General features: G+C 36.6%; 1 protein-coding gene across 1 annotated transcript in view; it reads right to left on the bottom strand.

The window, feature by feature from the left end:
* Positions 1-8250: 8250 nt before the first annotated feature.
* Positions 8251-13520, bottom strand: part of ERCC4 (ERCC excision repair 4, endonuclease catalytic subunit) — a 41840-nt gene continuing 36570 nt past the window's right edge. Inside the window, exons 10-11 of the mRNA XM_027839489.1 lie at positions 12311-12423; positions 8251-11831 (exon numbers count right to left, since the gene is read on the bottom strand). Of these exons, the coding sequence (XP_027695290.1) occupies positions 11098-11831; positions 12311-12423 (847 nt within the window). The 3' untranslated portion in view covers positions 8251-11097. The remainder of the gene's footprint in view (positions 11832-12310; positions 12424-13520) is intronic.

Raw genomic sequence — 13520 nt, 5'->3', positions numbered from 1 at the left:
TTTTCTCTCTGCTCCACTCAGGCTGTCTGGGGGCTGCTTAGATCTCATTCAGGGTAGCTGGATGGAGAGACATCAATGGTGTTACTATCTTTCCCACTTTTCTTTCCTCGTCTTGACTCTAGTCTGCACAGACGCTATTAAAGCTACTGAATGGGAAGGGCAACACGGCTCCTTTTATTGTTTGGATTAGCTGTGAGTCAACAAATACAATCCTTCTGGTAAGATGGCAGACTACCAGGTCTTCTATTTGCTCTGTCATTATATCTTAAGGGCCTCCGGACCTTACCATTTGCCCTGCTGCTACACATACAGACTCTTAGCCACTGCCAAAGACCTCTGGATTTTTTCATCCACCCTGAAGCTGAACTCATATATGTTGTTTCCTGCAGTTACAGTGTGAGTTCCCTGAGGTCAGAGACTGTTTCACTGTTTATCTTTGCATCCCTAGGCTTTGCATAGTGCTTAGCACATGGTTAAGTGCCTAATAAATGCATTTTTATTCACTTATTTACCTTAAGGAATAATGAATATGAATAATTTATGTTCATTTTCTGGACCATTTCTAATTTAATCCACTTAGGTTGCTCCTAGTGAGGAATCTTTCCATCAATACAGATCAGCACCTGTTCTGGAACTTACCGTCTTAGAGAATTACCTGGGACACTGAGAGGTAGGAGAAGACTAGAACCCAAACTTTTCTGATTCTGAGGACAATCCTATCACATCTGCCTGTGGAATATGAAGAATTCAGAGAAATTTGGGAATACTTACATGAACTGATGGAGTAAAGTAAGCAGAATCAGAATGGCCACAATCACATAAAGAAAAACAACACTGAAAGACTTCACGACTCTGGAACAATCATGACTTTAGAGGACTTGATGGTGAAGGATGGCTCACCTTACAATAGAGAAGTGGTAGATAAGAGGTGTTAAATAATATATTTTCAGGTATGATCAATGTGTTATTTTGATTTGCTTGATTGTACAGAATGTCCCCAAAATGTTAATGCAGTTTTAAACTTAAATAACTTGAAACTATACTAACTAATTTAACAGATTTAAACTTTAATAGCTCAGAACTGTGCTAGGACTTTTGGGACACCCTGTATTTATTGACTGCAAGAGAGGGTTCTACTGGGGCTGAGGCGAAGGTAAGGATGGTGTAGAGGCATTAAGAAGTGACAGTGATGTTTAAAAAATGCCTTAATAAAACTTTTCAAAAAGGAAAAAAAAGTTTGGTTCCAGCAAAAGACTTTTTATCAGTTGTCTAAGGATTAACCTAAGTTTTTTTTTTTTTTGGTGAGGCAATTGGGGTTAAGTGACTTGCCCAGAGTCACACAGCTAGTGAGTATTATGTGTCTGAGGCTGGATTTGAATTCAGGTCCTCCTGACTCCAGGGCTGGTGCTCTAACCACTTTGCTACCTAGCTGCCCCCTAAGTTCTGAAAGACTAATTACTACCTGGTGATTAATTTTTTGGTCATAGCAACTCATATTTACGAAGAAATGGAGGGATTGTAATTTGCTTCCACTAAGGTAGGCTGTGCATTTATGAAAGCATGTATCTTTTAAAGTATTGAAGCATTTACTTGTTTTCATGGTACTTTGTAAACGTTAAGCCATTAAACATGAATGTAATCAATCTCTTCCAACTCCTTCAGTACAGGGAACTGTCTTTTTCCTCTTTCCTATATCTCCCCATAGCACTCAGTACAGGACTCAGGTAATAAATGCAGTTGCCTTGACCTGACTTGAACACAATTAAATATGCAGCAACATTTGCGCACACATATACACTTACGCTATATTGGATACAGCTTGAGAAACACCCAACCTGCTTACTTCTCACATCGACATCATTCTTCCTCCCTTCTTTCCCTTCTCTACCTCCCCGAGCCCCATCTTTTACATGTTATTACTGCGTCTACTGTACTCAGTAGTCAGGGTAGTAACAATATCTGTGTTCCATATCTCCTAGTTTCCTATCTCTAGTCCCTTTCCCCCTAATATATATATTCCCACAGGTTTGGGGACAGCATCAGAGATTATGAAATTGAGGCCCTTCCAAATAATGTAGCCACAGCATAGTCACATAACCTAATCTTCATCTTGGCTATGTACATAAACATATATAATACATTGATATAAACAGGAAAACAAGAAAAGGATTTGTTGGGTCTGATGGTAGAGATGCCTTACTGATGGGTAGGGACCAATTTCTATTCATTCTGGGAGGGCTTTTTGGGAGAGGAGAGATACTTGTTTTGTATCCTCACCTTACGTTCACCATGAGATCATAGTCAGCATTTATTTGGAAATCAAATCTTATTCAAGGCATTCCAAACAAAGCAAAACTATCCCTAAAGAAATCCACCTCTGCTTTGAGAAAAACAAAAAAGCTCATAAACCAAAACAAGACTTGTGACTTCTATCCTGACTCATTCTCAGCCCAAGAGCATATAGACATGCTTTGATAAGAGGCACTGAATTTGCTCTGGTTTGTTTATAGTGAGTCATGCTGTAAATCACACAGTATTTCTTTCTCTTGTATCATGCATGGCTAGGCAGGAATCAGAGGCAGATGTACTCCCAAATCAATGTGTAGTTATCCTCAGATTGTCCAGTGACTCTCTGTTTAAGCAGGCAATTTGTGTGACTCAATAGTGACCCCTATTGGTGAGGGTATTGAGCTCCTTATACAGGGTGCCCCACCCCCAACTATAGGCATTGTGGACTGAAGAGCCCAAAAAAAGATTTACAAGAGGGATGGAAGGAACAAGCTGCTTTTTATGCCTATTTCTACTGGTTCATCACAAGACCTAACAGTTATAGAGTGAGGCATGAGTCATAATTCTTAGGATATGCCCATACTGGAGCAATTAGCCATATAATTGCTCCAATGATCAATCCTTTCCCAGCTGCAATACTTCTCTGGTTTAAATACTAATCCTGTGAGCCAGCACTTGTTATTTATATGTACAGCAAAAGTTTAATTCTAAAAGTTAAAACAGACCCTTTAGCCAATGCCCCTTTCAGTCTCAATTTAAAATTTGTGCACTCATCTACTAATGGAAGTATGGAGGGTTTTCAACAATTATTAACGTCATGTTCATATCTACATAAAATAGATTTATCTGTTGCTTTGACACATTGTGGCAAAGTGTTCTGTTTTGACAATAATAAATCACCATAGCAACTCTGCTGCCCCAATTACAGTAAGTTCAGTGCAACCCAGAATAAGAAAGAAAAATCTCTATGAAGGTTGTCTAAAACTGCCGAACATTTACTTTCAGTTTCCAAGACAACATTACTGAGCACATTTTTTGCTTCATAAAATGATGGCAGAGAAGACTGTAAAACAGTCATATCCAGATCCAAATTCCAAAGCAAAGGGGGTTAGGCCAATCCCTATCGCCAATTGACATTTAAGCAGACCTCACAATGGGGCTGCCAATACTCTGTAACCACAACCAAAGGCTTCGAAAGGCCATTCCAGCTTTCCAGTTCTATAAGGTATCAGAATGCTTCAGACTTCATAATTCAGCTGAACTCTCCAAGGTTACCAGCGAACACTTACTTGCCAATGCAAATGCATTCATTGCCTCTTTTCAATCCTCAGGGTTTTGTTTTTTTACTTCTTTGCAATATATGATACTTTCCTCTTGTATTCTCTCTCCCCTCCAGGGTTTTTTTTTTTAAATTGCCTTCTCATCATTCTCTTCTTTATCTGATGACTCCTTCTTGTTTTTTTGCTGGATCATTCATATTGTACTCATTACCTATGTGTACCATAAGGCCTTGTCCTGGATTTTCCTCTCTCTACACTTTTTGTTGGGGACCTCACCAACTCTAATGGGCTCAAATCTCTGCGCAGATGACTCCCAGATCTACAGATTCAGTCATAGTCTCTCCTGAGTTCTAGTCCCACATTACCAACTGCTTATTGGACATTTTAAACTGGATGTTCTATAGGTATTCAACTCATCATGTGCCAAATAGAATTTATTAACCCAACTCTCTTCTGAACTTCCCTTTCTGTTGAGGGCATCAATATTTTTATAGTCATCCAGATTTGCAACTTTGGAGGAATCCTAGACTCTTCATTTTCCTTCATCTCATACATCTAGTTATCACTCCCATGATGCCATTGGCCTTCTTTGAGAAGCATGAATGATAATCTGTGTGTAATAGTAGCTGCTGTCTGGGGACTCAACCTGCCAGTTCAAGTTGTGCAATGCTGCTATTTCTTCTTCTCCTTTTCCTTCTTCCTTCATCACATGTGATCTCTCTGTCCACATGGGGAGTCATACTCTTACATGTGGGTGCTCTGGCAAAAGGAATATAATACTTGGTTCCTTATATTTTGTAAGATATCTTGAGACTTGGGGTCCAGATTTTTTTTTCAATTTCCTATTTATTTTGTTATTAAAAAAAAAAGCTAGAACAATTGTCTTATGTAGTTGTCCTTTGTGATTTCTTGAAATACAGCTCTGAAAAAATAGGCTTTGAAAAAGCCCACTGTGATTCAAATGGAGCTATTTGACCATGCCTTTAAAACCAAATCACTCTGGTTTTCATTAAATGGCCAATAAAAGGTCCCAGTCCAAGCATTTCTTGCCCATTGTTTGGGTTTTGATGACTCAGAGTGAGTATAAATAGCAATTGTTTTCTGTTCAGGACAAAAACCCCGAAGGTCTTCCATTCCCAGACTGATTCTTCTGTGACGGGCAAACTAGGCCATCTTTTGTCTCATTTCTTACCTAGTCCTTAATCATTGAATGGGCATTGCCTCAGACAAACTGAGACCTGGGAAAGACCTTAGTTTAAAAAGGCCAAGGTCACTCCCTGTATCCTGGACCATCATCAGTCATCTTGACTTTTGTCTTATCGCTGGACTCTGATGGCTATGGAGTTGTACAACTATGACTTTGCATAGCTCTCCCTCACTTATATTCAATTTACTTGAAAGTCAAGACATCATCCTTGTAACGCCGTTGGCCCTCTTTGAAAACAAAAAATGAGAACATCCAATTGGTCGCTGACTTGTGCTGATTGTACATCAACAGCATCTATCGCAGCCACCTCCTTACTCCACTCACGTGATCGTCTTCCCAGTTCAGGTCCCTCTTGCTTCAAGACTCTCCTCTCAAGTCATTCTCTGCATAGCTGCCAAAATTATTTCCCAAAGCCCAGGTCTGACCATGCCACTTGCTTGCACAATAGACTCATAATTCCCTATTACCACTAAGATGAAATACAAGGTCTGCTGGCACTAAAGGGCCTTGCAGCTTGGCTTCAATCTACCTTTCCAGGCTCATTATACATTATTCCTCTTCATGAACTCTACTGTTCAACCAAACCGACCTATTTGTGCTGTTCCTCAACACAGAACATTCAGCTTCCTATTTCCATGCCTTCAGCCAAACCATATCCCATACTTTCTCCTCTCTACCTCTTAATAGCCCTAGCTTCCTTCAAAGCCCAGCTCATTTGCGACCCCTCATGAGGTCTTCTTTCTCAATTCCCCCCATATATCACCTTGTATAAATTCTGTACATGATTAAATGTTTATGTTTCACTTGCAATGTAAGATCTTTCAGAACAGGGATTGCTTTTTTGTCTTTACTTTCCCAGCTTTGTATTCATTGAGTTTTGAATGTGGAACATGGCTGTTACTTATACAAAATAATTTTTAACAGTAATTTAAAAGTGCCTCTGTTGCAGTAAACCCTTGATGATTGATGGTGAAAAGCAACTTTACATTTAAGCTTTCAAGCTATGGTAATTCAACCTAAAGAACAATCCCCCTGTAGGCAGTTCTATTAGATGAGAGGTATGAAGACTTGCAAAATGAACAGAAAACAGAAGATGATGTGACTGTTTCAGAGAATTTCCCCAGTCTTGATCTAATGAAATTCCACACGCTTCTCCAAAATGATATTGGGAGGGAAATAGGCATGAAGGGAATCTTAGGTAATCAATCATGTAATCAAATTTCCATCTGCTGTACAGTAATTTTTAAACTTGTTTTGGTTCTAGAGTTCATAATTACAGAAAAAAGACATCCAAATGATACCTTGCTATTTTAAAAAGCCTTTAAAATGGATCTTTTTTTAAAATATTATCTTCATTTCTGAATATATACCTATACATAACCCACCCCCACTTAGTGAGCTATTTCTTAAGATACAGAAGAAAAAGAGGGGGGGAAAATGCAATACAGCCAAACTTACCAACACATCAACCAGATCTGATAGTCTATGCAATGTTCAACACACAAAGCAATCATAGTAGCCTCCCCCGAGCCTTCCCCCCAACCCTTGTCCTGGAGGGATGTGTATTTTTTAATTTTTTCTTTGGTCTAGTACATAGTAAATTTTTGTGTTCTTTTCATTTATATTGTTTTAGTCATTATGTAGATTGTTCCTTTGGTTCTGCTGACTTCATGCTGTATCATTTCATATAAATCTTTCCATTTTTTCTCTGAATTCTTCATATTAATTGGATTTTTGGGGGGGGAAGAAAGAAAGAGTCTATTATATTTATGTACCAATTTGTTTAGTCATTCCCAATTTATGGGCATTTGTTGCTTCCAGTTCTTTGCTACCACAAATGTACTCCTATGAATATATATGTACATATGATCTATGTTTGAACTCCTTGGGACAGACATATATGTGTGTATATATAAAAAACACATATACATACATATATGTATATCTGTATACATGTATATTTACCTAGCACATATTACCATCAAAAATATTCCAAGTGCTTTATCTATTTTTTTTTTTAATCCCTTGGAACTTTGCCTGCAATAATGCACATTTTGTTTGGCCTATTATGATATAATTTTCTTTTTTTGTCCCACTGAGAGCTGTGCTGTTAAATTTAAGCTTTTATGAAGCAGAAATGGATCCTGTGGAATATCTGAAATGTTTGTTCACTCATTCATGAATCTACCCCTTACAGAGTAGGCTCCAATCTGCTGATATTTCATGGATGTTGGGTGTGCTGATAAGAAATTCTGATGAAAGGTAATAAGGAGCTCTATTATAGTTTAGTAAATAGAAAGGAGAAATAAACCACCACTAAAACAACAGGACAAGAATCTTAGTATTAAATTACTATTCTTCAGTGTCTTTTTTTTAATAAGTATTTTTTTAATAAGTAACAGCCATCTTTCACATTCACAGCCTCTAATTTTAGAATGGAATATGAAGCTTTAGCAACATGAGACATGAAAAATGCCAGCTTAAGTTGGCAGTGCTGCTGTATATGGAAATACAAAAACATTCAGACATCTGGTTTTCCTGAAGTTTAACAACAATAACAACAACAACCTTCCTATTTCTCTGAGTGCAAATGAAAACACAAATGAGAGAATTTATTCTATTTCTTTTTGGACAGTTTCAGTACTGCTTTCTAAGAAAGGGCTCATTTATTTTTATTGATCTCTTGTTTTTAAATGACACTCATTTTCAATGTATTCTGTACTCACCTCTGTGGTGAGTCACTGTTTGTAATAAGAATAAAAAAGGTAGTTTAGCAAAAACTAACCAAAATATGGATAATGTCTGACTGTGTATTAAATATTTCACGCCCATGATCTGTGCCATCCCCACCCCACCATGTGAGTGAAGTGCATTTTCTCAGATATTCAGCTTGGTCATTTTAATTATGCAGAATTGTTTGTTTTTGCCATCATTCTTTCATTTTATTTTGTTGTAGTCCTTGTTTATCTGGTTTAGCTTGCTTCATTCTACACCAGTTTATAAATAAAATCCTTTCAAAGATTTATATATCAGCTCCTGCAGGGCAGGACCTGGCTTTGCTTTTGCATTTGTATTTCCCAGCACTCAGCACATCATGAGTACTTTTTTTTTCTTTCATTCATTCACAACAAAATACTCTACTATCATTTTTTTTTGAACATAGGAACTAATTTGTTTCCCACTTCGCTAAAAAGAGACATTGTTGCATATTTTAAAGCAAAAGGTAAAGTTAAACAATTAAAGCCAATTTATAGAAAAGTAAACAAAAGCTAATAATGCTGAATAGATTATAACACATGGCAATGTAAAATTGATAATTCTTGCACTCTAAACTTCATATGAAGAAATGTAAAGCATGTAATGAGATGTAATGAGAATTAAGTGCAGGAAAAGATTGGAGTTTTTATTTTAGAAAAACAGGTTAAAAAATGAAAGCTAGAAAATGAAACTGACCAAAGTGAAAGTTTACTGAGAAGTGAAGGTGATTTATTAAATAAACCAAACTGTAAAAATAAATAGCAATTAAAAAACAGAAAGTACATTTTAGTTTTTTAACAATTCATTTGTGTCTTGCAGTTTATTTTCCCCCAGATTAGGGTTTTCATATGTTGAGTATTAAAGTCTAAAATGTATTTATATACCCCATAAGTGCTTCTATCTTGAGATTTTTAAAAATCCTGCTGTATATCTTGCTAGCTTCTGCTTAGCATAGATATAAATCAATTATACTCTGCCACTCCTCCCCTCATTTCTGCTTAAATAGCCTTCAATGAAAATACAATAGCACTTCATAGGCTATCCTAATGTCTGGCCTACTATGATGATTATACATCAGGTACCCGAAGTTTAGCATCAGAGAGTAAATATGAACTAAAATACAATGAAAAAAAAATCAACTTCTTGTGATATTGATTACTAAAACTCAGATAAACTTCAGTCAAGATATTTAAATCTGTGAAAAGGCTCCTTCCTCTCTAAAATGTCACATTTCTAAAGAATTTTCTTCATGTTAAAAAGAATACACATACATAAAACAATTTTTCTAAAAAGTTTTTGAACCAAAACCACATTAAATAATTTACAAATTTCCCCTACACCTTTGTCTCTACTCCATAGCCTTCCCGAACTGTTCTGGAACACTCATCTTATGATTATGACCTTTCATAAATTCTATACTCAGATATTAAGCCATTTTGCACCATGACTTAATCTTCTCCTTTCCCTGGACTAGTAGAGAACACAGAGTTTGTATTTAAATATCTCCTAACCTTCAGGATTAAGGATGTGTCAGTAATGATTGCTATTTTAAGGTTCGTTGATAATAAATCTTTTACACCTCAAATACTCATGAAAGAGACTTATAGCCCTTAAATATCTATCATGTACAAAAGTGAATAATAATGTCAGAGTGCTAAGAGAAAAGAATATTAATAAACTCTAAGAACGCTATCTGAGATATACTAGACAAGGGATAGTTTAAAACTTGGCATCTTCAAAAAGAACTTATTCTATTTTAATGAATATTCAATGGTTTTGAACTCTCTTCCAAAAATAAAGTGAATATAAATGTGAATGTAAGATGATTACTTAGGAAAATGCTTCATGTTAACATTTTTATTCAGAAAATTTATAGCAAGTTAGATTTTTGAAACGAGCAAAAAAGCTTAGAATTTTGTGTGTTTTAAAATGATTTTCTTACACATACCTTGTCCTACCACTCCAAATCACCTCTCAATTTTGTAATCACAACTAATGTAACTAATGATAATCACTGAATTCAACTAAAAAGTACACTATTATAGTCTTTATACTATAGCACATTTAAATTTCAATAACAGATCAAAAGTATTGTTGAAATAATATATAAATAGCATTTACAAATAAATTTATACAGTTGTGTGCAATGCTTTCTTATTCTAGGTTGTGTGACAAAAAAACTGATTCCCACAGACAAGAATGTAAACTTTGCCACATGGACTGCCTTTTAATTTTGTAGAAGTCAAAGTCAGTCCATTTCAGCTATGAGCAGAAAATTCACTGACAACAACCAGATTATTACAGATTGTTTCTATTATAGACAATTTAAGTAACGGAATTTAAGTCTTCAATATAAATAAACCAGATTACTCACAAAAGAGGCATAAACCTGACTCTTTTTTCTACAAAAGTTTATGATTTTAAAAAGTGTGTAAAGCCTAGATTACTTTCCTACTTACTAATTCTTGTGCAATGTTTTTGGATAAAACTCAACTATAAAAAATAAAACCTCATCAACTTAGTTAGCCACTCATTTGCATGTAATCCAGACCTCACATCAGGATGTAGACTTAGCACTGTAATCCCAGAACTGCACAAAATGTGGAAGTGAACAGATCAGAAATGAGCTCAAAAAGTATTTTGGGGTGTTATATAGATAGTAATCTTAAAACATATGTAGGAGGGTAAAAGAAAGAAAAAGCTTTTAAAGACTAGAATTTAGGGCTCTGATAACCCAGGAGCCCAGGGGACTAAGGATCTTCAAAGAAGCAAAATTCTAAAGCTTCATCAACACTGCTAAATTCTGCAAATAGGCAATTTACTTTATATTATAAGAAAGTTATTAGCCAAACATCACATATATTCTCCTAATTAGAAATTCATCAGGCTAATAATTCTCCTACCTGTTGCACTCTTCAATCAGCTGAGGTAAATCTTCCAATGCTTTTACATTGAGGGTAGGAAATTGGACAGGAATGGCAAAAGGTGATTCCCTTCCCTCTGGAGTTCTTCATGACACACTGGTATATTTTGTACAGCCAGTAGAAGAAAACTGGACTATATGTATTTCATCAAACTTTTAGATGCACAAATTTCAATTCATTAAAACAAAATTCCTTCTTCCACAAACAGTTAAAGAAATTTAAATGGACACCATGATATACTTCATTTTTAACTGTGCTAATATCCCAAAGGGGGAAGAGGGAGCAAAGTTGGCAGCTTTAAAAAGACTCCCATGATGCATCAGAAGGATCTCAAGGTGGTATAATTGAAAGAACACTGGCCTTCAAGTCAGGAGATTAGAACTCTGGTTCTAGTTCTTGCTACTAACTAGCTGTTTGATTCCAGATAGCTCACTTTCCCTCTCTGGGCATTTACCTTAGAGGTAAATTGAAGGGCTTAGACTAGATGATTTCCAGCTTTGAAATTCTAAGATTTCTGTTCCACTGACTACAATGGAAAACAATGAAAGGTTGAGTTAAAGAAATGAGAGTGTGAAGGCTATTATGATAAAAGACAACAAAGACTATGGTTATGTGATCAAAATAAGCCACCTCTAAAATTTTACTTCTTAACTTTTTCCTGAGCTGTAACTTCTGCATAGGAGGTATGAATGAAATCATAAAGCTGCTTAGCATTTGCAGCATTTCCGAGAATATCTGAGAGGTTATCTTGTGACAAAGTTGTTAATTCTGCAATGCTCTTAACGTGATTCATTAAAGAACAACAGTTTTTGGCATTGACACCTGGCATTTTTAATAAGAAGTCTTGGGGTCCAGGATTGTATTTTTCTGAATCAGGAAGGGTTTCAGCATCTGCTGTGATAGCCATGGCTGTTGTCGCATCAGGCTGTGGCTTGTTCTGTTTCAACTCCTCAAACAACTCAGCAGTTGCATGTGGTGAGGGGCACCAAAGGATACGAAGTTTTGGGAAATGAAGAGTAAGAAGAGTAAGTTTGGAACTTATATCATTGCTGGAAATCTCCTGATGTAGAGAGCCTCGAGAAGTAAGAGAGAAAGGTTTACTGGGATCAAACTCTATCAGAAGTACTGGTCGCCTATAATATCGAGACATGGAGATGCACTGACTATAGAGACGACCATTATTTAAGGAACCAATCAAATCACTGATACTTTTCCTCTCCACACATATTTCTGGAGTAAGGATGTAATCTCCAACTTCTAAAGTAACTGGTTCAATGTCAATGCCTCGACGATGAATCAGAGATGGAAGTTCACTTCGAAACTCTCGCATGTCCACAATTACACTTTGTTGCAAATTAGTCTTTTCCTGGCCACCTATGAAATGAATACAGGTATTTAGAATGATGTCATTAAAAAAAGATACATGCTTAAAAAAGGATTAAAAGTTAAAACTAATGTTTCTTTTGTTCAACTATGATTACTGTCTGGAAAGAGTTCTTACCAACGTCTATTAATAAATTTCCAGGATTTTAAAAAAATACATTATAGTTTCCCAAATTAGATGCATGGCAGTATGATGTTTCCTACATAAAATTTTTCAGAAATAGAGCTACATTGCATATCCCTGCTCTACTTCTCACCAGTTAGCCTAATTTAATTTTACTGCCAGACATAACGGGGCTTGATTGTCAAAAGTGACTGGAAAAGAGAATCCCAGACCTTTGAAATTGGAAAGAACTTTGGAGATCATGTACATGTAACTCCAACTTACAAAGGGCTTATAAATGACAAATGCATACAAATAAGCTTATCTGAAGGCATAAGACACTGATCTGCAGATGGTAAGAACTCACCTGCTTTGCGAGTGTCAGTAGAAGCCTGTGCAGAGGTAGCTTCCCTTACCAGGTCTAAGTTTGTTTCATCTCTGCCTTCTCTTTCTTCAGGGATAACCATGCTTGCCTTTTCTCTGAAATATTGTGAAATCAGGGCAAAAAATTCAATTGAACAATATAAATTTTAAATTTATTTTTTTCACATATTTTTCAAATATAAAACAATCCAAATAATTTGATATACAGTGAAATGGTATACTAAAGCAATTAAAAAAGTGACCTGTGATTTAGAAAGGTTATTTCAGAAGATGTAGAGAAAAGTCAAAAGTCAAACTCACACACAAACTTCAGAATTCCCAAGAACCAGATTGAAATGTAATTGGGAAATGTTAAACAAAATCAATAAAAATACAAAGCAATACAGACAATGTTAACTTGTGTTTTCTAAGTACGAGGCTACAGGGATTTATATCTATCTGAGCTTGACACCTATGAGAGAAAAGAGACTAAAAATTGGGAGGTTCAATTAGAAAACAATTGCAACAGACCAAAGCTTGGAGGTGGAGCCAAGATGGTAGAGTAAAGGCAGGGACTCACCTGAGCTCTCCCCCAAACCCTTCCAACTACCTTTAGAAAATGACTCTAAACAAACTCCAGAGCAGCAGAACCCACAAAAAGACAGAGTGAAACAAATTTCCAGCCCAAGACAACTTGGAAGGTTGGCAGGAAAGGTCTGTCGCATCTGGGCGAGAGTGGAGCACAGTCCAGTATAGGCTGCACCGGCACAGCCACAGCAAACCAGGAACAGGCCTTGGGAATGACTGAATCAGTAGTGGCAGTGGCGGCTTACAGAGCTCTCAGACCACAGGTGGTAAGGGGGTCAAATGAATGGTCAAAAGGAGATTACAGGGGTCTTGCTGCTAGCACTGAGGCAGGACTCTGTTGCTGTGCCCATACTCAGACTCATGTCGCAGTCCTGGGTGGCAGTCCCAGGGTGAGGAAGAGCATTACCATAGGAGAGCTTGCAGCCACAGTGAATGGGAGACCCTCCTCACAGTTCCAGAGCAGAAAAGAATGCTTGTGGTCGCTCACAGACCAGAAAACAGTCCAGGAGAGGAGTAAACACCTCTTTTAGACTATACCACCTTGGAAAAACTGAAAACTTACAGATCTCTGGAATCTTTTTTTTTTTTTAGGCAATTGGGGTTAAGTGACTTGCCCAGGGTCACAC

Source organism: Vombatus ursinus, unplaced genomic scaffold (genome assembly GCF_900497805.2).
Source record: "Vombatus ursinus unplaced genomic scaffold, bare-nosed wombat genome assembly UNPS02014832.1, whole genome shotgun sequence".
NCBI classification, from domain to species: Eukaryota; Metazoa; Chordata; class Mammalia; order Diprotodontia; family Vombatidae; genus Vombatus; species Vombatus ursinus.
Note: the sequence above shows the minus strand (reverse complement) of the source record. Positions and strands in the feature narration are given on the sequence as shown.